Consider the following 24,710-nt stretch of genomic DNA (forward strand, 5'->3'; position numbering starts at 1 on the left):
ACACTTTCAGTGGTTTATCGAAAGTTATTAGCTGCCACGAGCACCGTGTACGCGCGGAGAAAAAGATTTAGCTGCCACGGTGTTTCGAGGAATCCGTGATTGAATCTCCGCGAATTCCAAGCTCGTGTAGACGATAAGTTTCTCGGGAAACGTGTCGGGCACATAGTCGAGCATTTAGAAAGCCGATCGAGAGAGGAAAATATGGGGAATACCGCGGGAAACAATATGAGAAATAGTTCTGAAGTAGGACGCGAACATCGTTTTGTCTCGCGGGCTTCGTTTGAAAAACAATGTAGAAACGATGAAGAAGTATATTCGAAGCCTTCATGCAGAGTATTTTCATTCATTTTTGCAGCCGAATGATGGCCACACCTCGAACAATAAAAGGCCACTTGTAACCGAAACGTTTCGAGTTGAAAAAATATTTAAAAACAGTCGAAGCGATACCGGGACGTTTTTACTCGAGCTATATCCAGGAACGTAAATACACGCGATAAAAAGGCAAACAGAGGGAAGTGGAGGAAATATATGTTTTTCGAGCGCGTTCCAACAGGGCGCCCTAACGTCTGCCTCTCTCTCCAGCCGGTTACCAAAAAATTCGGACACGTTTCTCGATAAACGTTCCTGATTTCGCATATTTGTAACCCGGTCGAGGTGAAATATTTCTGACAAGTTCGTTTGCAATATCGTGTTTTTATTCGAAACCGCGAGCGTCGCCTTCGAGTAATCAGCTTTCTATTCCGATTACACGATTTCATAAATCGAGCGCCGAAGCGGCGTTCGCGCGTCTCTAGCTCGTAACCCAAGAAATACGAGGCTACGATGAGAACGCAGATTAACATGGTCGACAACGTTCCACGGGGGCGCAGCGTAAATTCAGTCGTTATCACCGATGCCGATCGTAATTAAAAGTTACGGTAACAACGACGACTAAGGTGGAAAAGATACACTTTGACAATGCAACCGTCCAGAGTCCACTTTGACCCACTTCGACTACACTGTTCGATTGGCGGCGCATCGTTATCGTTGCTTTGACTCGACCAACAACGTGGACGATAAATATTTCGCGCCGACGTTTCCGTCGCGAATCGATAACGTCAAAACTTCAACATTCACTAATGAACATTTTTTCTACACTTACTCTGCACAACAATTACAATTAATGGAAACAGTTTGCGTAGTTTGACCCGAACGTGTCCCAAACTTCAGGAGTTTGAACTTACTCGAATAAAGTACGCAATTTCATCGAAATGTGCGGGTTGTATTAAAAAATATGTTAAACAAAAGTTGTTTGTCTGTGCATGAAGCATCTTTTATGTCCTATTACTTTTCATCGTACGACGAACGGTTTTCACGAAAATTGAAACTGAATTCTAATTCTGACAATCTCAGAGGAATCACATTTCGGTGCAGTCTAAACTTTGGAAAAGAAATGACACACGTTTCGCCGCAAAGTGTCGGGTGCATATGCTAGAGCGAAAAAGGCAGGTCATCGAGGGAAACAAGTGGAAACCACTGTATTTTGAAATTTCTTTCTCGAGTCGTAAACACGAAAATGTGAAGAAATCTGCCAAAGAAGCCGGAGCAAAAGTGAAACGTCCAGAAATGTCGCTTCAAGAGAATTCCTTGGGGCAGAAGCGATTTCAAGTTAAAAGAGCCGGGAAGCCACGTCAGGTCCAAGTTTCCAAAGAAACGAATTCGCGAGGTAAACGGTTGGTGGAGAACTTTCTAGAACGATTAACGCGTGTGACGTGCCTTTTCCGATAGGGGGAGAAATGGAAGGGTGAAAAATTCGCACGTTGCATTATTGTGTTCGTAGAGGACTGGTTTTTTGTCAGGCGCCAAAAAATAGCGCGAGCGTCGAAGCAAACAAATTCATTGTTTGCGTTGTTGCGTCGATGGAAGGAAAAAAAGATATGTCGAATTTTTGAAAGAATGGGGTAACTACGCAAATAGCGTGAAATTCGGCAGCGTTAACCCTGTGAAATATAACGAAAGGGAACAGCGGTGATAAATCTCCGAGTTATTCGTGTCAAGTTGCTACGAAAGTTTGGTTCATTTCCATAGTGGCAAAAAAAGGATACGAAGCTGGAGATAATAAACGTATTGTCTTTCTGGCGGAAATAAAGGAACCGTAAAGCAGTTTTCTTATCTGCGTTCTCTTCCATCAGCGAATTCGATTTCATAGAACCATTCTGGAGAATTTTTTTCCACACCGTTCGTGCAAGAATCCGAAATAAATATCCGATGTAGAACTTTACGATCTTTTATTTCCATAATTACATTCGCCGTAGCCGGCTCGATCGATATTCGCGATAGGTAGAAGGGTTGTTACGCTTTAATTCCGATAAATTTATCGATGTCGTTAGAGGTAAGTACAAAGATTACATTGGCGTAGTGTCTGAACTGCTTAACCGTAAACGATTCCTAAGTCACCGGATCGAAATTACAACGGCTCACAGGTGTGCTCGTAATCACGAGCAAACAATCTCGCATTTGCCAAGAGACCTATAACGTTGGTAATAGATTCCCGGCAGCAGCTTTGATTGCTGCTGCCACCCTATTACCTACTCGGCCATTCCACGTTCTACCTCTTCCTCTGATCAGCGATTTTATCGTTTCCGACTTTCCTTTATGGTTCACCTTAAAGTTCTGTTCCTTTTTCACCCGGGAACTAATTAGAGAAACTGCAGTGCTGCAACCCTGCTACGTCGATATGTGGCCAAATGTTAATCATCCGCTACGTCACCACACGTTGTCGACATGTGGTCGTGGCTATGAGTTATGAATTCGTAGCCATGTTAATTTGGAACTCGTACATTATTTTTTACAAGGAAAGCATGAAAAATCCTATTTCATATAACAATTGAAAAGTCTTGAATCGAGTTAGAAAGAATGGACAAAATAAACGTGGCGACGATTCTAATTTGCTCTGAAATGCTTCGATTAGTTTCTTTTGTCTGAAACAATACTAGTGTTAATTTCCCGTTGGTGAGACGTTTTCGTGTGACGCAATCCGTGTGCCGGATGGATACCATTTCTAGTTATCGGCCAAGGAAGCAACCGCTCGGATTGTGCTCCAGTTCGAGGAACATTGGCAACTGTAGAATGGAAGCGTGGACAATGGAGATCGATTTCGTGGAAAATGCATTATCTCTGACAACGATGGATCTCCCCGAGTATCGATCTAAATAATTTCGATCGAAATATTCGAAAAATTGTTTCTACGATACAGTTTTCCCGAGCGTCTCGGGGCGAGGTCGAAATTGAGATCCTCTAGAAATCAAATCTGCGCACAGCCGTGAGCGTCCATTAGTACTAATGCGGTTGAAAATGAAGTCGCCGGGATTTAAATTATCACGAACGACGTTAGCCGGACATTACAACCCGTGGTTTTTAAATCGACGTTTCGTGTTCGCTTCCTAAAGTATGAAAGTCACGAATGATCGAGCAATTTTTTCCAGGTGAATTAACGTCCGCGAATTTCGTGGAAGGAAATGGAGAGAAGTTAATCAACAAAGTGCGTTTTCTAAAGGACTCTCATGGTAATCATAGGAATAAGGTTGCATCGTATAGACGATGAGGTTCGTTTTTGCATAAGGCACGCCTCTTCCATTCGTTCAGGGGAGCAAATGCGATCCTAAAGCGACGAGGAAATTTTCTGGGAAATTACTCGCTCCGCAGACGCCTCGTCAATTGAGGGTAAGATCGTTCATGGGGAGATTGACGAATGGACGTGCCGTAATTGCAGAAATACTTCGGATAGAAAGACACTTTCTATTCTCTTCCTTTGGTCACAATTAATTTACAAAGTGAATTCATTGTTAGATTTCTTGTATTTTGAAATTTTTGTTTGCTTGTGTCTATTTGTGTTGAGCGCTGCGAACAAACCTGAAGCGCAGCATAGTTGCCATTATTCTTTATAAAATTTAACACGTTTTTTCTAAATAAATATTCTACATCAAACTCTGTGGAAGTTGTTCAACATTCATATTTAAATCTTGAAAAAAATTTTGTTCTACCGATAGTGATGTCTTTAAGAAACGCGAGCCGTTTGTTCATGCGATGACGCGTTTTCAGAGGAAACAATAATGTTTTTCATTCGCAATGTGATTTCCATTTCTTGGTTTAACGCTTGTCCTCTGTCAGGATTCCTGTAACATTAATTACCCCGCAATCTCTTGAAAAATGAGCACTCTGCATGCTGCTCGTTTCGTACTTCTTTCCCTTTTTTTGCGCCAATGCTTTTGCTGGTAAATTAACGCTTTTCGAGATTACGTTTGTTCGCGTGTAACTGCATGCGTGTACAACGTGTCCCGTGATTTATAGCAATTTATGACTCGCGTCATGATTTATGCTTTGCTTAGCGCAAAGAGAGGAAAAATAAATTTTCGTAAAAATAATACACTAAGTCTTTCGTCAACTGACTAGCTAGGAGCTTTCACTCGGTAAAAGCGACGGTCGTCAAAATTTTAACAATATTTATCCCGCTGGAGCAGTTTCGCGACATTAATCGACGACTGGCAGGAAGATAATAAAGCTATTAATTAAAAAGCCATGCACACACTGCGCCAATAATTTATGACACTTTCTGCTCGATCAAAACTTTCTGGGTCACGTTAAAACGGGTACGATTTTCATGGCACAATCGGGGCGAATTATGGTGACGTAGAGGAATGGTGGATGCTCTATACTTTGATTCAAGAAAAATACGACATCATTTATTATATTTAACATTCTCGAATAGTCCTGCTCGCTTTCAAAGCCCCTGGAAATGTGGTCAATCAAGAAGACAGATATTTGCGAGTGTTCGTTGAAATTCCGATTGGCCAAACGGGAAATTTATCATCCTCTTGCGACGAGGAACTCGCGATTGTATCAGATATCTTTGAATAATGGCTCAACCTCTCGATACGTTTGACGAGTTAATTTAAATGTTCTTACTAGGATATCAATCATGAGTCTCGATAAAGATTTACGAGGTAATTGTATCGAGGAGCTTAAATTTCTTCGAACAGTTCTTCGGAAATTAGAATCCGATGGTCCAGCAATTTCTCCGAATTGTACCAGTATTTGCGAGTGCCAACTCTTGACGGATGCGTTGAACGTCGTCGGAAGATTGCTTTTCCCCCTGTCGTACCGTTTCTTCCTTCCGTCGTACTTCAAAAGAACGATCGGCGAACCTATCGTTTGGCATCTAAGTGCAGATGAAAAATGGCCCCTCCAGAAGCTGGCTAAGGTCGATCCGTTAACTTTATATATCACCGTTAGCTTTCAGCGGTTTTCACCCACCGAAAGTGAATTCCAATATGCTAAATTTACGGAACCTGCCAAACTTTTTCGCTAATCACTTTTGCGGCTCTCCGAAGTTGATGTTTCTTTCAGTGCACGGATTTCGACCTCGCAAGATTTACGACGAATAAGAAAAAGCAGAAAGCTAATGTGTACGTCGCGACATCGACGATAAACTCATTTGAATCTGAAGAGATCCATAAGAATGCAAATGGGGGAGAACCACTGGAATATTTATGCGAATTCACTTTGCCCGACCGTCGGACTATTTTGATGATAATTCCATTTGCTCCTATTACATTCGTAAGCAATACGTAGATGAGTTCTTAAAACAGTTTCGTTAATACACACACGTGACCAATAACTTGGTACTCAATTATCGAATTTCTTTTATGTTTGAATTTGTCTTTAGATTAATGTTGTAGAATTCAGTAAATTGCATAATTTTCAATTTTAGTTTTGCAGGATTTCAGCTTCGTAAACGGGCATTTAACCCCTTTTGTTTCTCCGCCCGAGGGATCGACCGCTTAGCGTTTGAACAAACTACTTCGCTGAAGATGGAACGCTGCATAACTAGACGTATATATCACTGTTACGCGTACCGCGTTTCTTACGCCGGCGAATTATACCGAAACGAAGGGTTGGAATAAAGGTAGTTGTAAATTATGAATGGGCCACGAGTGGCTCGAAATTATGGCGGTAACGTGAAAGCAGCGTGAACCAGAGGGTAGCTGTAAGGGCGCGGAAGACGTCGGCGTATTTCGCGGCTCGAAAATGCCGCTGTGAAAGGAGTGGCTAGCCGTTGAAAGGCTCGACGCGCGCGCACTGCGCTCGACGTCGAGGGTTTAGTCCTGTACGTTTATATACGAGCTCGTGATTTATCGCGTTCAACTTTAAATTCGCCCGAGTTTCATCGACCGTCGCGGAGGATAACGCCGTTTCTTCAGAACGCCTTCAGTATCGAAATTAAATAAACTATCTCTGTGGAGTCCATTCTTTAGATCTTCGCGTTTTATCGACGCCAAATTCTGCGGTAACGGAACTGCTCGAATATTTATGGCGACCGGACACTAATTAATCCAGAAACTTAGACTGTTTTAATATTCAAACGCCGGAAGAACGCGAACAACAGATAATTCTCGTGCTTATGCAAGTTGGCAAGGTCAGGTTTCGTGGTTTCGCACGCGATTACGTTCTATTCCCAGAAGAAAAGTAAAGCCTCCGGTGGCCGGCATTAATATTCATGGCATCGGCACGAGCGACGCTTTAAACCTATGTATAGGTACACAACACGAATCAAATCTGGCTGGGTAATAAGCATGCATGCGATGAAGTGATCGGTGTTATTAACATAGACCTTGTCCCGACTGGCGATCTACCGTGTTATTCCACTTGGTAAAACGGCCGAGTGAGGCTACCTTCGATTCGAGGGATTACGAAGGCAACCGAAGGAAAACGGCTTGAAATTGCCCGCGGTCACGCCAGCACCCTCTCGATGGAACCCTCCTATGGCCTTTTCACCCCGTTCTCTCTCTCTAGCCCCTGGCACACCCGATCTTCCGCAATTTTCCCCCGCCGATAGCGCTTCGATCGGACTACTTTGCCAAAATTGCAATAATTCGTTCGCGATTGTTGTTTCGGACGTGTGCGATGGGGCACGCGACGTTTTCATCGGCTGCCCGTAACGATGAACGATGGCCAAACGGAGAGAGTACGAAGAAACGAATTACAAGCGTAACAGGAGGGAATTGCGAGAGAAACGATTTCCCGTTCGATCCTTTTCGAACGTGTCTGTCTTCTTCTCGCCGCTCTCTCTTATCTTGATGGAATATCGATAATGTAACGCGTCAAACAGGGAAACGAATGTCCGTAAACTAAATTGCTTCATTTAGATTTCAATTACTATCACCTTCGCAAATGTATCTAAGAGTAAAATCTTAATTTGTAATATATTTTCTGATATCACAATGCTAAATAAACTCGTAGGGGTTTAAATCAGCTTCTCATAAAAATCTTAATTTATAGCGATAGCCACATCTGTCAGAACATAAATTATTCTGACACTAAAAACGAATAAAAAGTCCGGATAGTTTTTTCGCGGACCTCTTTGAAGGAAGATGGAACGCGTAATAACCAAGAAAATTGAAGAAGAAATTACTGAAGCATAAACTACAGGAGAGGGCATCGATTGAACGGTGACGATACGGAAAATAGTCGACAATGGAGAATTGCGAGAAAAAGTGGATCGTTTCTTATTGCATCTCATTCCCGACATTCTTCACTTAATTAATTTGTCCGCCTCGAGGAAACGAACTTCGCAAGAAATTTAAAAATAGCTTATGTAACATCGATTTGTAACATTTCTGCGGACTCATGAACGATGTAACCGTAGTTCGGAATTGTCAGAGGACCGATAAAGGCGAATTACCAATCAGCGTTAAGTCACGAGAACTCCTTGACGAGCTATTCTCGTGGGAGTACTTACCGCGGACTTTCCTTAAAGCCAGAAAAAAGTTAAGTGAATATTGTTAACCTTAAAAGGTAAACGTAGCGTGCCGCATGAAAGTCCGACTATAAAGGAAGTGTATATTCCTAAATTCCTAGATTCGGAATTTTATGTCGGCAGATTGTACAGATTTCCATATCTTCGGAAACTCGGGTATCTAGATCCCTACATTCCCGGATTTCTATATTTCCAAATATTCTAAGATTTCTGTATTCTCCAAACTTAGACCTCCTATTCCTGTGTCCCAAATTTTTTTGTCTCCAGTTGAACATCCCTATAACTAGATCACATAATTCCAAATTCGTAGATCCATTAAGGGAACTTTCGGTCCCCTTTCAACGAGAAGTTGTGGACTTGTAAGATCGTATTCGCAACGATGCGGTTGGGTGATCGACCCATTACCAAGTCGTTTTCAGGACGTTGTCGGAGACGTAGAAACTGAAGATTTTGTGGGTGCTAAATATTCGCGGAGGTAGTTATCGATGCAGTTTATCGCAAGAACTAGAGAAGGGCTGGCATACGAAGTGACTAAAGTGCTTCGACCGTACTGCGACATCGCGACATTATCGTAGCGACGCATTACAGGCACACGCGCGTCGCTAAACCGTTTAATGCGAAACTCGCGAACGATCGTTTAAGCGGTCGACGAGGGATTTTAGTACGCTGCATCGCGTTAATATCTAGCCTAGGACATTTCGGTTTTATTATAGAGGTCGAAGAAAGGAACGGTAAAAACGCGGTAACGAACGGAGAATTATTCGCGCTGTAATTAAAGCCCATCGATAAACGATCGGACATTTTTATCTAGAAAATCGGAATCCGTTCGCATACTTGTTAAATAGCGTTGGAGAATTTCTGCAACGTCTACGAATAGTGTGCAGGGACTTAGCGAAAATAATTTGCTGGGTAATTAGCTTTTAACCGATTTCGGAGACCCCGTTCTAAGCAGTATCTTTAACGGTTATTACGTTGCGCGGCATAAATTACACTCCCTCCTTGTAAATCACGCTGTTGCGAAAGGGTAATTAGTATCGGTACAAACATGGAGGAACAACGCGTGCACGTTAATAATGACCGCGGCGACGCGAGCTTGTGACGTGGAACATCTCCTTCACGCGAACGCTCGCGTGACGATCGCGGACGAAGGGAAACGAAACGAGGACCAATAGCTCGACCATCGAGCGCTGCAAATGGCTTGGATTATCTAAATGACTCGATAATACCGTCGAAAAGCTTCTTGGGGAGTAGCTGAATCGATAATCAAGTTAATTCATGTAATAATTCATGGACGAATGTGGAAGCATGACAGAAACGCGCAGACGCCACCACGATGGGAACTGTTTCGATTACTAATAAAGCGAAGCAGAATTTTAAAACTGCCAAACTGGGAAATAAATCGCATCAGAGTTTTAGGCCACCGAGTAAAAGTTTCGGGAAAAATGTGCTGGACACGTGGAATACGAATAAGCTCGCAGTTCGACGTTTACGATATTTTTACGGCCCAATTTTTACCTGCACGTCGCAATCGCAGAATTATCCTCTGTAGACAAAATATGCTTAGCATGCCCGAGGAGCGACAAAAATTTTCCGTTTCCTCGATACGTAGAAATTCCTGCCGAACCGATTTATCGATACCGTCGTTATTAAAATTGCTCGTCGAACGCTTGGCGGAGTATTTTTTATTGCGGGGCGAAAAAAATATTCCAACGGAAACGTTACAAACTTTAATTATCGAATAACATGGCATACGTTTCACGTAAAAATTACGATTCCTAGATGCCTGAGAATCCGGGTTACGTTCCGAATCGGGAAATGGCGGTATAATGAAATAAAATAAATCCGCCAAGGAAATATTGCCGCGAGTTCGAAGCTTATCCATGGGCACAAATAAAACGACTGGTAAATGAACGTAACGGACGCAGCAGAATATGTATTTCCGTTTCGCGTATCGGTTTGACATTCGTACATTAAAGCCAACAAGAGCGTTTCCAACGGAAGTAGGTCATCCGTTAACGGCGAGATTCGGGCCCGTCACCCCAAGAATTACTCAAATTGCTTTAATCAACTAATCCTATTTTCCTTCGATTCGTCTACGTGTTCGAGCCATGGAAACCTGGGGCTCGTACAAAACCGTCATTCGTCGAGGAACTAGTTTGACGAACAATCAATTGTTTCTCCACCAATGGAGTCCAATTCGTCCTGTTATTTTTCTACCAATTCGACGGAAACACGCGCAAGCCGAACCTTTTCTAGCCGAACTTCAATTTCCAAACTCCATGTCGATAAAAGTTTCACACGCATTCGAGATCGTAAATATGACGTACATAGCCCCCGAATAAACCGTAACAAAACCGGAACTCGAACGGCGCTAGTCTGGAAGTAATACTAGCCTTTAATTACCGGCAAAAGTTCGTTCGCGAATGCCAAAGTTTCAACCTCGAACCAGATTTCATTAACCGCGCCGAGATAATAACAGGCTCGACTATACTTTCCGCCGAGACAAAGAGCTCGTAATTAACGACAAAACGTATCGTTTAATGGGGACACGGAACCTCCGAAAATTGCAAAAAACAGGTGATAAACTTTATCTCGAAAACCGATGCGAGCCACATTTACACCGCTAATTTATACCGTTGGTACCCATGCTTTAGAAAAGATTCAAAATAAAGAATCCATAAATTTTCAACAGTATCATCCACACCTGAGAAGAGTTTCTACTATATTGTTTTTGTGAAGAGAATGTCGCTTACCAGAACGTAGACGGCAAACGGCATGACGAGCACAGCGACGAGCAGATCGGCGACGGCCAGGCTGACGATGAAGTAGTTGGTGACGGTTTGCAGCGCCCGTTCTCGAACGACGGCGAGTATGACGAGCACGTTGCCGAACAACGTCAAGCAAGGCACGATCACCAGGATGAGCGCCCACCAGCTGTTCGCGTTTGTCTTTTCGTCGACGTCGGTTGCCCCGCACTCGTTCACTCTCGCCACCCCGGACGCGGTGCCCGCGACGATGGAGGACGTGCAGTTCAAGCTCCCGTTGAGATTCAAGTTCCCTCCGTCGTAATAGGCCGTCAGATTAACGAACGCGCTGTAGTTCAGCCGATTGATGTAATCGTTGAGGTCGTCGAAGACGAACAGGTCCGATATGCCGGTGTAGTTCTCGGAGCTGGGCGTCGTGGACGACAGCGAGGAAAACGACGAGGACGACGACGATGACGGGACACCGAAGAGGAAACCGGAGAGCGTGGAAGAGATCGAGTCGTTGTACCAGCCCAGCTCGATACCGCTGCTCGATTCTTTGTCGGCTTTCGAGAGGGCGTCGTTCAGCGCGATCTCGTCGCGAACGTCCTCTTTCGTCCCGTTCACCGTGAACAAATCCATCGGACGTTGGTCCAACGACAGATTCCTCAGGATGGACCTAACGAAAGACTCGTTCGTCTCGACGGCCATTTCGGGGCGTTGGTTCTTCTCCGAACGTCGATCACGACATCTCGAAACGGCTCAGCTGAGCTCTCGTTTTCTCGATTCTGTCCGACATTTTCTTCGCCGTTATCTAAATCCTCGTGTCCAAACGTTTCGTTCCGGCTGTTTCTCGCAGGCGCCCTGTCGCGCTGGAACGATAAGGTCCGCACGCGACGAACCAACCGCTGCGTTCCGCTTGCCCTCTCGCCGATCACCCCAGGCTCAGACGCGTATCATTGAAATCCCTCGCCGTGAATCTCTGCAACGATAGGGGAAAAAAGGCGTTGGTCAATGTTATCGGTTACCTTGCCCTAGCTACCTCGTCTGTGCCAAATGGAAACGTAATGCTCGTTCGCGTGTCGCGTGATACGATTCGCTCGCCCACGAGCATCCTATCTTCATTTTATTTCACGGACTCGTAAAGGACACCGGAACAGAAACACGAGCAGTTACGTCACTCAAGGTCTAAAAATTATAGCAAATTTCCTCTGATCGAATCGGTCATTTATTTCGATAATTTAACTATTCTCACTTTTATATTAATGGCCACACCTCAAGCGTCGTCAGGAACGAATATTTTTGAAAATTAATTTAGAAGAACTTTGTGTGAAGTCACGAAATAATTCTACATGTGAGAACAAAATTGGGATAATTATTGAAGCAATCCATCAATCATTACACAAAGGGTGTGGCCAATAGCCTTCATTACATCACACACATGTGAGCGGATATTAACAGTTCCGTCCATCATATGTATGTTGTGTGCGAATAATTATAATCTGTATAATCAACGATCATTGACGTAATGTAGCTAACATTTTCCTTCAGTTATTCTAAAGTTGGAGAATAATTAAGGAGTTGATATTTATAAGTTATCGAAGCGTAGATCAGTCTACCTCCTGTTTACAGAGTAAATTACAGGATGCGAAGTTTCGGATTAATCGTTAAACGGAATGAAACGCGTAACGAAGCTGCGCGTTTAGGATTTCTAATTGTTAAAAGTTGGAAGAGCTTAAAGCAGAATTCTATAATCGCGAAAACTGTTAAAGCCACGCGCACGCTTACGGAGTAAGCGTTCCGTTATCGCGAGGCAACAAAGGGAAGATTGTACCGCCGCGTTTCCATTGTTAGAATTGAATTATACGAACCGAACCGGGGAAAGCCTATCGTTCCGGCTTCTTAAAGCGAAAAGACGGAATATCCATGAATCACGGCCGCGTTCATCCGTTCGAAACGAATGTTGTCGCGCAATCTCGGAATTAAAAGAAAACTCGGCTGCTCTCCAATCGGTTTGCTTTAGTTTCGCGCGAGAGCAGTTTTCCTCTCGAATAAAAAGAATCGAAGGGAAAATAAAGGCGGGCACGCACGGAGGGGTGAATTGACGGATGAACGGGCATTATAGCACAGTGGTTCTTAACCACTGATTCTTTCAAAATTACTTTTATAAGAAAAATCGACAGTGAAGATGAAAGTTCTGATGGTGAAAAGTTACTGTGCGAATTTAGTTAGAAAAATTTTAAGAATTACGAAAATAAAAAGAACAAGTATATTAAAACTTGAAGATGTAATTTTGAAACTCTGAAGCAGATTGCACTTCTGTGGAGAAAGAGAATATTGTTTTTGATACAAATGGAGTATAAATGAAATTTGTACGGTTGCAAAGTAAAAATGTTGCTTAAGAGAAGTTAAGAACCACTGTTGGAGTCGTTTCCTTAGCCCTTCCGGCGCAGACGGCGAGAAGGGGAGAAGAAATCTCGAACGCTTGACGTATTCCGAGGGACTTTGGGACCCTTTTAAGAACAGAAATCATCTCCTTATCCCCTAGGACCCTCCATCTTCCTGTTCTACATACACTAGCTGATTCAATCGTATCGCTAACCTATCTGTCTTTCGCGTTTCAAACCGTCGTGTCAGCGTTCGATTTTATTATCTGATCGCGTTAAAAAAGTTTAAACTAGTTGGTTTAAGTTGCTACTTGTTTCGTAATACCGGTGCTGGACTGTTGAAATATAGCGAATGCAATATCTGCAAAGAACGACAAAAGAAGAACGTAAAACCGTGGCGTGGAAAATGAAACAGCTTGTTTCGCAATTCCACTATTGTCTTCTTCTGGACTCTTTGCACTTAAATAGCTTCTCTGCCTTTAATACGGTACGTATCGTTTTATCGCTTACAGTTTGCCGATATTTACGCTTCGTAACCTCGGTGAACGCGGGAAAAAATGTCAGTGCTGGTCTGCGAAAAAATGGCGGTGAAACCGAATCGTGTGACATTTTATGTCCTGTCGCTTTTTAACACTAAACCTACCGGCTTATAATGTGTATTTAATTTGAAGTTAAAAAATAAATAAACAAACGACGAAACATAAATTAGTACACACATTTATTCTTTATCTTGATGGAAAGCAATTCTGATTTCAAGAAATATATTTTAACAAAATGTGTACCTTGTAATAAGAAACTAAACCTACCAGCATATAATGTGTATTTAATTTGAAATGAAAAATGAAGTTAAAAAATAAATAAACAAACGACGAAACATAAATTGGTACACGCAATTATTCTTTGTCTTGATGAAGATCAATTCTGATTTCAAGAAATATATTTTAACAAAATGTGTACCTTATAATAAGAAACTAAACCTACCAGCATATAATGTGTACTTAATTTGAAATTAAAAATGAAGTTAAAAAATAAATAAACAAACGACGAAACATAAATTAGTACACACATTTATTCTTTATCTTGATGGAAAGCAATTCTGATTTCAAGAACGTACTTTAACAAAATGTGTACCTTATAATAAGAAACTTGTGGAGCCATTTGACCGGTTTTAGTGTTAATCAACATGCGTGAATTTACAGTTCAGTAAAAGCTACGTGCTTGTAAAAACATATAAATCGTTACAGCCGATAATTTTCAAATGACGAATGCAATTAATCACGATAAAACGATACGCGTTTCCTTCGGATGTTGAATATGCAAGTATGCAAAGTGACGTTATAATCCCGAGTGAAGAGCACAGTGTTGAAATTTCGTTCCCGATGAAAGCTCTGGCATTTCAGTAGCTTCCCCCCGCCGTCTTTTTCCTTCTTTCTTTACGCCGTCCTTCGCCTGTATGCAAATCGGAAGGACGCGAATCTGGCCTACGTTTTTTCGACGCGAATACCTTGGTTAACGCGGTGTAAATTTTCCATCGGTCACGTCAGTTTCTACGTCGCTTCCAATTTATTTCACGCGCGAGCTGCGTGAAAATTTGACGCGTATCGACGATCCACGATACGATTTGACCCGGATATTTATAAGCGCTTAAGCGGAACGGCGTAAAAATGTGACTACTTAGCTGGAATAAAGGTCAATTCGAAAGAATCGTAACTCGAGCGGACATTCGTGAATATCTGCGGAATTTCTTTCTCGCTCCGAGGAGAAAACACCGAATGTTTAACACGAACGGATTCTCAGGAATTCACCCTTTCCTCGGCACGCTCGGCATGGGAGTTTCATCCTTCGCCGATCCGGGACACCTTTGAACGTGCCTTTAAATTACGCACCGAAAATCGCGGAAAGATCACCCGCTGACAGAAAGCAGACACCGTGTGGAAACACAATATGCAATTCATTCCGTGTGTCGGTGGTTTCTGGCGCGCAAGAAATGGAATCGCAACCCCTAAGATTGATCGTTCTTGCAGCTTACTTGCAGCACGAAGCAAAGCACGATGCATCAAGAAAGGGAAAAAGATGGCTCCGTGTCGTGGCAAGCTAGACTTAGATTAATTAGTATAATGCTTTTAATTAATTGCGCACAATTGAACGGAGCTCTTCCTTCCGTTTTTCGCTCGAGTTTCAACGCCGATTACTTACGAACCCTAGCGACGAACACTTGCGCACGATTCTTCAAAAATCTTTCGTGGATTTATGCTTCGCAGCACCTCCGGGAAAGGTGCAATGACAAGGGGTGCAACAGGTAACGGATACCATCTCGAGTTTAGCGAAGAAAATCGAAGACTGCTGCTAAAAGGGTGCAGCTCTAATTTGACCAACTTCGAGTAAATTAGGAAAGTGCTTAAAAAGTTACTGCTTTAATTTAACGTTAAACAGAGAATACTAATTTCAAGGTACATATTTCCGCGATAAGGAAACGAGCTTTCTACTTTTGCTGATTTCAAGTACTTTATAAACCAAGTACTTCATTTGAAATTAAAAATTAAATAAATTAGTACACACATTTGTCGTGATGAAAATCAATTCTGATTTCAAGAACGTACTTTAACAAAATGTGTACTTTATAATAAGAAACTTGTGGAGCCATTTGACCGGTTTGGTAGTTTTAGTATTAAAGTGAAACGGTTGTTTTCGCTATAAAGAAAAATTGTTGCTTAATAGAGAAAGTTTGACTTAATTCTTTTCGAACGTTTGTAATTCAATTCGCGGTTCTCGGAACATTTAAAAGCGATTATTAGAATATAAGGATGCCATCGCTGTAAGTAGCGAACGTAAGCGTTTACGTCCGACAGTGGAACGAGGCGTAATAAGGTCGACAGCACGAGATTCGACGGTCATTACTCTTGCGGCTTATCCTGTTCTTGCCGAGATTCCGGAACAAGCGTTAATTCAAAACGTTTCTGACCCGCGAGATTACGTATATCTGCTACTTTACACACGCTATCCGACTTTATCTCTCTAATCGAAACCGTACAGCGTTGACGGGGTGAAAATGATGATAATGGCAAACATGCTATCCGTTCGATAAATTTCATTTACCCTGATGGATTTTTGAAAAATATTCGATAATGATCAAAGTTGCGATAGTACGAATCGTGCCAGTAAATCTCAGTTTCGAACAAATAGCATTGAATCCGGCAGAGATTTTGTATTCCGCCTGCATCCCTTCGGTGTCTTCCCCTATTTATATCCCCTTTAATTCGACCACCCTTTATTAGCCCGAAGACCCTCCCTTTCTGCCGTCAAATCGCTTTTTAATTAATGGTGGCTAAGGTCCACTTAGCAATTCAAATCGCATATGGCTAGACCCTTGACACGAGCATTTCTCGGTCAAGAGAACGTTCGATGCGAAATCGCGGCGTTAGTGGTTCGAACGAATCGTTCGATCGTTACTCACCATCGAGCAAGCTCGTGACACCTTCGCTTCCAGAATAAACTTTATCCATGATTATTTTCCCTTCGATCCAGCCGGTTACACAAACACTGGGATTCTATCGTCTCGTTTAACGAGAAAGGATGCGAGTGTAACTCGATTCACGCGAGAATTTCCTCATGGTGTCACGCGTTCGTCGTCAAGTTCTCCTCGTGTCTTCCTCATATTCTGCGCAAGACGCGTCGAGTCTATCGAGTGCTCTCCCTCTCGCCGTCTCTCTGTCTCTTCGCGTGTGTATCAGAGGGATGATCTCGAGCAGCGCGACCCAACCATAGGATACACGGAAGTCGTCCTAAGCCCTGCCATTCACCCACCGACGAAACATCGATTCAATATTTTGAGCGTGGAGATCAAAAACATCGCATGGTCTCCGTGAATTCGATCCAAAGCGGCGACATTGTGCTGCCTCGATTTATTACGTTTCCCGCGAACTAGTTTCGAGCAAAGTCTCTTTCATCCGACTTATCCTCCGTGCTTTATCAGGCTAAACGATGTCGCCGATTGCTTCCAACCGGACAGCGTTCGATCCGCTGGTTAAATCTGGACCGGTCGATCCAGCCAATCGTTCAACAGGACAACATTCCTCTGACGCCGGGAATTCTTCGGTCCAACAGGATTCGTGAAAGCCCAGCGTGCTTTCCATTCGATCGCGCACAATCGAAAGCAATTACACCAGACATTCTTTTCTAGTCCTTCTCCTGGCACAGTTTATGCCTCCTTTGATCCGTTGCCACGATTCATCCTATCGACCGTTAAATCCTCGAAAGCACTCGATACACGCGCGACAGTTCTTGAAACTCGCGAATGGGTGGATCACGACGAAGGACGCTGGATACCTGTGGATTCCACGGCGACTAATAACAATAATACCGGGATCGAGGTTATCAGCGAACGTTCCACCGCGTTGACCAAGATCGAACGAGCAGGGGCGGCATCGGCGTCGCCTTGCCGCTCCTCATCGTCCTTCGTCGTCCTGCTCGAGCTTTAATCTGAATCGCCGAGACAACGCTCTCGAGCCACGTTGTTGAACGAACGGCGAGCGACTGGCTGTCTGCTCGAGTTTCCACACTACCTCGAATCCCGAAGCTCGCGCGTTCGTGAGAGATCGGGGGAACCACCGATGGAGGGGACACTGACGGCCTGCCCTCTCCGTTCATCCCCATGCGCATACGCTGCTCTCGCCACCGACCCTTAATTCCCGACCGTCCTCTTCTGCTGCCTTTCTCCTTTTTCCCTTCCTTCTGCTCCTCCTCTCGCCATTCTTTCTTCTTCCTTACTTTCCACTTACACTTCTCCTCATTTTTCAACCCTACGATTTTTCCTACGACATTCAACTTTCAAATTTCACGGATACGTTTCAAACTTTGCCCTGAATACCGCTTTTAATTGAAACTCTTTTAATTACCCTTATCGACTCTCCTGTACATACTTACTCTTACCTTGTTTTACACTTTAACTCAACCCTTCTCCGAATGACCACAAGTCTACAACTATGAATCACATAATTTGTTAAGATTTTATTATTAACAAATTATTTGTTAAGAGCCTTGATTTTCATCAAGATCAGCTGTTGGTTTCTTCACTTATCATTTTTAATTTCAACCCCTTTCTGCATGACTTTTTAGAAACAGCCGAAAGAAATATATGTTGCTATTTTCAATGCTAGTAGTTAATAAAAGCTAGTTTTGAAAAAAATCTTTTTTATTATTCATAGGTTTGGCCTATGTATGGCACATCATGCACTTATAGATATAAAAATACAGTTTAGTATTTTTCAACTATGTTTGGCTCATACATGGTTCATATATGAACCCCCTTTTTGCAAATTCATCCATTCTTGGACACAGTTTACGTGCAAAATAACTTAAAGAAGTAAGAGAACACTTGATCCCCTCGAACTTGTGTACGACAGAGTCTGGCAGTAAATTTTTTCTGATACGTTATTTCCTGATACTCTCCCGCGTTTTTACCGCACCCATTGTTCATCAGCGACACTTTTTAAAATACACTCGACGCGGGAGCGTAGACTCTCTACTCGAGAGGAGAAAAGAGAATTTATTGTTTCCAATTTTCCGTTGGTCGCAGGCACCCCAAACTCGCAGGAATCTCTGACTTCGAGTATAACGAGAAACAGTATATTCTTTCGTTCTTTTTCCACGCTAACTCCGCGATGCCGTGTTACGAAAACCTTCGCGATCGACGTATGTCGCGGGCCGCAGAGTTCCGAAATAACGAGGAAAAACGAACAGGCGAATGTAACAAGCTCAGTAAGCACAGGAGATTTTATTTCGCGGAAGAGTATTCTGTTTATTCCGGCGTCTTCTTGGCTCTGCGGAAAGAGACCGTGTATCGTGTAACGTTGATTAATTAATCGGTGGAAAATAATTCTCGAGCACAGACTATAAACAGTCTCGGTGATTAAATTTGCGACGATAGAAATTGACCTAGGGGATCTGACACGATCGGTATTATCGGTTCAGCAATAATGAAAATGTGCTACGATTAATCTTCCGAATACCTAGAGAGGATTGTGTCGCTAAGACGATTTTACTTGCAATAACTGTGTCACGGTAACTGTTCTTTTCCGAGCACCAAGATTAAGTCTCTACGAGCAGTTTTAGATTTCTGAATTATTTGTCGTTGCAACAATACCGTATCTTGTCGCTCGCTTTATTGCCCCGGACAAAAGAATGCGGATTATATTTCGCGGAGACAAAGCAAGAAAACGTTTAACGAGCTTATCGAAGTAAGCGCAACGGCGTAAGGGAATTCGCTTCTTTGTTGCTTCGTCCTCTTTGAAACGATATCCTTTTGGAACTGAATTATGAAACTTTATTTAGTAATTTGTCCATCGGTGATACCACGAGAATCGTTATTCGATACCGTGTATTCGTTGAATTTTAAAGGGAGCTGCGAACGAAATTAGGCCACAGTTTCATAATTATACGCTTCGTTTAAAAAACGCAAGGTCGCCGTAATTGAAATTTATGTTCGCTGGGTTACATAGATTAGGGGTTACGCGTACATAAAAAATGAAGTAACGTGTCAACTTTGCGTTATTAAATTTACAGAGATCCTTCTAAGATCGGTCCTACATACGCTCCACATACGTCATAAGTTATATTAATTACAAAAGCGTTCGTATCGGAAAAATAATTAGGGACGGTGTCGCTGAACAACTTCCCCCAAGAGGCCTAACTTCTAATAAAAGTTTATCAGTGTTTTTTAATAAACTTGTCCCGAGTTACAGATTGACGGCCATAAAGCGAATCAGCCCGGAATATCAAATGAGCCTTGTACAGTAAATTACCAGTATAGTACACGGATTACTCCGAAAGTTTTGAGTATAAACACGCTTGTAATTGATTGAAGCGAAACAACGGCCGGATCCTAACCACTGTTTACGGCCCTGCTCCATTTACACCCGAAGCTTTCAGCAGGCGATATTAGTGGATACTGCACTGGCGAATTTCCAAAAGTTTCAACGTCGTTCATTGTAGTTGCGTGTCGATATTTACCGAATCGTTTGCGGTAATCGTCGATTGAACGCGCAACCAGGAGCGGGTATCGCGTAGTAGGTATACGAAGACACCTGTAGCAGACACGTTATTGGGTAAACACGTCTCGCGTTCGAGAACGAACAGCTTCGTTATTTCGAGTCGGTTGCATATTCATGGACTCCAGAAACATTTGCGCAGCGACATTTCGACGGGGGATACGATGAAATTTTCACATATTTAGCTTCAGGGTACCATTGTTTTGCATCGCCTACGGTATCATTGATAAATGACCATAAGCTAAATCGAATAAATTCTGATCGAATAAAGTCCTCCAGTAATTAGCGAGTTTTTGTCACGTGATTTCTGAAGGTTGTACTTTTTATCGTATCGCGTGTATCCGAGATACCGAATGCCTACTTACAAACTCGGCACGCGATTGCTCCGCATTCCTCTCGAATTTCTCTCTATAAAGCGGCACGGGTATCGGCATCCTCGCTATTCCAAAATACTCCTTGTTGTAGCGTATTTACGAGTAACTTTACACGTCTAGAGCGCGTACTCGGAATCTTTGCTCTATCCAGGACCCTACAACAATTTTAATTTATTAGCTCTTTACGCTCTCTAGTTTCTTTTATCAACTCTTTAATCCTTTGCGCTATTTTGACGAGTCTGACTCGTGACGCACTAGTAGCGTGATTAATTTTACTGGAATTTTTAATACACATTTGGAGTACAAGTCCAATTATAATTTACATACGATTGCATTATAATTTTTGTTTTAATATTGTAGCTGTAATTAGTCAGTTCTGACTGACGTACTTGAGAAATAAGTCATAGTGCAAGGGGTTAATTTTACTTGGAAAGAGGTCCTCAAAAACATGTACTACAATAGTGCACACATGAAAAATACATTTTTTTATTCATTATAAACAGTAAATAAATGAAAATGCATTCAATCTATCTGACTGAAGAGGTCCTCAAAAAAATATACAGCAATAGTGCACACTTGACAAATACATTTTTTTATTCATTATAAACAGTAAATAAATGAAAATATATTCAATCTATCTGTTTGAAGAGGTCCTTAAAAAAATATACTGCAATAGTGCACACATGAAAAATACATTTTTTTATTCATTATAAACAGTAAATAAATGAAAATATATTCAATGTATCTGATTGAAAGGGTCCTCAAAAAAATATACTGCAATAGTGCACACATGAAAAATACATTTTTTTATTCATTATAAACAGTAAATAAATGAAAATATATTCAATCTATCTGACTGAAGGGGTCCTCAAAAAAATATACTGCAATAGTGCACACATGACAGATACATTTTTTATTCATTACAAATAGTAAATAAATAAAAGTATGTTCAACCTATCTGAATTATTTACAAGATCCAAATGTGATGAGCTTCGTACCTGTGCAAAGAGTTGCCCTTTCGTAGCATCTCACGTAGCGTCTGACTACATGCGGACTCATACTACTTGCACGAGGCTCCTCCACTAAAAACTATGTTCACACAGAAGTATCTCGATTAAACAAGTTGGGATTACTACATTATACTTTATAGTTTATCGCGTGACTTTATGACAGGTTTCTGGTAAAAATCTCTAGGGAACAGGAAGGCCTTCGTGGAATATTAATTGCATCCGTCTGGGTTCCGCGTTGAAAATCAAGGGATTTCCAATAATTCTTTCGGAGTAGGTCTCTGAAACGCGAGGATAAGAGGGATACCCGTATAAAACGGATAATAGTGCACGACGTCCTTCATGACCGTGAAATTGATCGGAGTTCCAAGGATATTTGCGGGCTTGCCCCGCGCAAAAAGCGTTAGTCAGCTCGAAAATCCATTCATCAAAATCTGGAAGACGTACAGGATTTGCTACTCGTGCCTCGCGAAAATCCCCCCTGTAAATTTTTGACGACCTCCTGTCAGCGAATTCTGGAAGAGGGTCTCGCAACAACGTGACGATTCTTTGAAGAGACTTTATCTGCGATACTGTCGGTTTGGCAATTCGAGAGGAGCGATGACACAGTGTTCATGGTTTTAATTTGCCTCGATAAATCCGATGGACCGACGAGAAAATTACCGATCCGTTTACGATCAAATATCGATAACGTCGATGAACGAACGATCGTTACACGAACAGACGTTCCTCAACGAATATACGATCACGCGTCACCGATAACAACAACGACACGCGAGCTAATGAAACGCATGATCGATGCGAGTATAATCGAGACGTCCAGCGATTCCGGTGATCGAAACGTAGCCATTCGAATTGGACCGCGCTATTATTTTCATGACGCCGCAGTCCGAAATTCTAGGTTACACGGAAAATAAATAATCCGCGATACAACGAGATTTCGGAATATTTCAGGTTAAAACGCGTCCCTCCTGCCGCGCACAGAAAGCGCTATGGATTACGGTCAATCATCCATCCCTGGATAAAATGCTTTTTATTTAACGCGATACATTTCATAAAAGAAACAGTTGCGGGGGTGTACACGGTAAACCAGCACCAATACATTGCGAGAGCAAAAATTTGTGTCGAAAATAAAATCGAATGAATGCAGGACAGCCCCGGGCGTTGTTTTCGTTCGCGGTATAACGTTACTCGTTTAGTACTTTTACCGCTACGTAAAAGCAGTCGAAACTTCGGCCACGCAATTATTTTAGTTTTACGTTATTCACACGTATATTGCGGAGTATTTACAGTACCAACTATCGCGCTTCTCTTCAGGCACTTTCGTTTATTCCGATAGTCAGCAGGAAGATTGCCTGACAAATTAGTGTAACGAAACGGTGGACACTTATCTCGTGTGGACGCAGGCCTCGGCTGGCAATTACCGGGAGTGCTCGCGTAAATTCGCGCGTCATCGGATACGCGGAAAGCGTTAAACGCAATAAGCCAGGAATAATTCTAGTTCGTGGCGAAGATCGCGTGTAATCAGCGTCGATACGGCTTCTTTAATCTGGAACTGAATCCGCGAGACAGCACTTGCAGCCGACGCCGGAAGCGTGACACCGCCAGCCTCTTTTCAATGTTCCCTTTAACCGCGCGTGTAAGGATTGCCGGATTAAGGAGGACTCTTTCTGTCCGCGAATCCGAGCGTAAAAGTCGAATCGACTGAAAAACCAGCACGCCGGCTCAAAAACGTGTTACCAGCCGAACTTTAATGAAATTTGCGGATCCGATATTTATGGAGGCTTCCCGAGACCGACTCATTTTACTTTGAAATATTTCCTGTCCGGTTAAGCCACGCGAGCCTGTTATTCATGAATATGCTGATTATCGCCGCGCTTTTCTCAGATGCTAATGGTAGAAAAGCGCATCAAGAGCATTACAAGACCCACCGATAACAACTTATCAAACAGAGTTGCGAAATCCTCCGGGCACTGTTATCCTAGCAAAACAAACCCTCGACGTTATACTATACTTCCAAAGTTTCGTGCATAACTGCAACTTTGCTACTTTGCTATGCGGCGACCACAGCGAAGAAAACGATTTATGAGGGACGGTATTGATCTGCGGACATTCGATACGTTTCGCGATGATTTACGGAGAATTTCTCCTGTGTCAGCGCTGTTGGATCGCGCGGAAATGTCGAGGAAATATTTCGATTATTATTACGGAATATCGGTTGAAAATAAATTGGGAAAGTTACTGGCGATGGAATATTTAGGGCGCTGCGAGTAATGACGGGAACTATTTGCCCAGTAGATGGTACATTTTAAAAGGTCGGTTTTGCAATTAGTTCTTTGCAAAAGAAAATATCTGTGAGGGTAGTTTTTGATGTCATAGAAAATTTGTGAATCTTATGTTTCTTACTGTATCGACAAGAAACAGTGTAACATGCAAACTGTTCTGGAATCATAATCATCTTTGAACCGATGGATTATATTTTAGCATGAAATCAATATTAATAAATATATAATATACTAATGAATAAAATCGATGTTAATTGGTTTTTTGAAAACGATACACGTGGCACAATCTAGCAGTGAACGGAAGAATAACTAGAATACAAAATTGCGATTTTCAAGAAAATTAGTGAATTTTAAGTATTTCTGAAGCTTGTAGAGTGTTATATTATCAAACTGAAAGTGAAATAACATAGCGAAAGTTTGCTGAAAGCTCTGGGAAAGAAATTTAAAAAAGGGTCACTTTATGGACTAAAAATTGACGCGCCATCTAGCGGTGAAAGTTGGAACTAACGAAATAGAGAATTGCGATTTTCTCGAAAAGTAAGGACTTTTCCGAAATTCTGAGATATACAAATTGTTCCTGGTCGTCTAACGAATCAAACGAGTATAATTATAACTCTCTAGGACCACTAGGAAAGAAAATAGAAATTTAATGCATTTCATGGACAAAAAAAATGTCGTCCATCTAGCGGTGAAAGTTGGAACTAACGAAATAGAGAATTGCGATTTTCTCGAAAACTAGGGGCTTTTCCGAAATTCTGAGATATACAAATTGTTTCTGGTCGCCTAAGGAATCGAACGAGTATAATTAGGACCCCCTAGGACCACTAGGAAAGAAAATAGAAATTTAATGCATTTCATGGACTAAAAAAACGCCGTCCATCTAGCGGTGAAAGTTGGAACTACAAAAATAGAAAATTGCGATTTTCTCAAAAACTAGGGACTTTTCCGAAATTCTGAGATATACAAATTGTTTCTGGTCGCCTAAGGAATCGAACGAGTATAATTATAACCGTCTATGGCCACTAGGAAAGAAATTAGAAAAAAGGTCATTTTATGGACAAAAATTGTGGCG

At 42.2% G+C, this 24,710-nt stretch overlaps 1 protein-coding gene across 5 annotated transcripts in view; it reads right to left on the reverse strand.

Annotated features, from left to right (window-relative positions):
* Positions 1 to 17,516, reverse strand: part of Dop2R (dopamine D2-like receptor) — an 89,319-nt gene extending 71,803 nt beyond the window's left edge. For 3 of the 5 annotated variants that reach the window (XR_013040421.1, XM_076539470.1, XM_003700052.3), the window contains exons 1-2: positions 16,381 to 17,515; positions 10,549 to 11,521 (exon numbers count right to left, since the gene is read on the reverse strand). Coding sequence is in view for 3 of the 5 variants with exons in the window: in XM_076539470.1 (XP_076395585.1) it covers positions 10,549 to 11,250 (702 nt within the window). In the remaining 2 variants the exon portion in view is untranslated. Of the gene's footprint in view, positions 1 to 10,548; positions 11,522 to 16,380 lie in introns of all 5 variants that reach the window. The other 2 variants (XR_013040422.1, XM_076539469.1) reach the window with 1 other exon arrangement.
* Positions 17,517 to 24,710: the final 7,194 nt, after the last annotated feature.

Source organism: Megachile rotundata, chromosome 14 (genome assembly GCF_050947335.1).
Source record: "Megachile rotundata isolate GNS110a chromosome 14, iyMegRotu1, whole genome shotgun sequence".
Taxonomy (NCBI): Eukaryota; Metazoa; Arthropoda; class Insecta; order Hymenoptera; family Megachilidae; genus Megachile; species Megachile rotundata.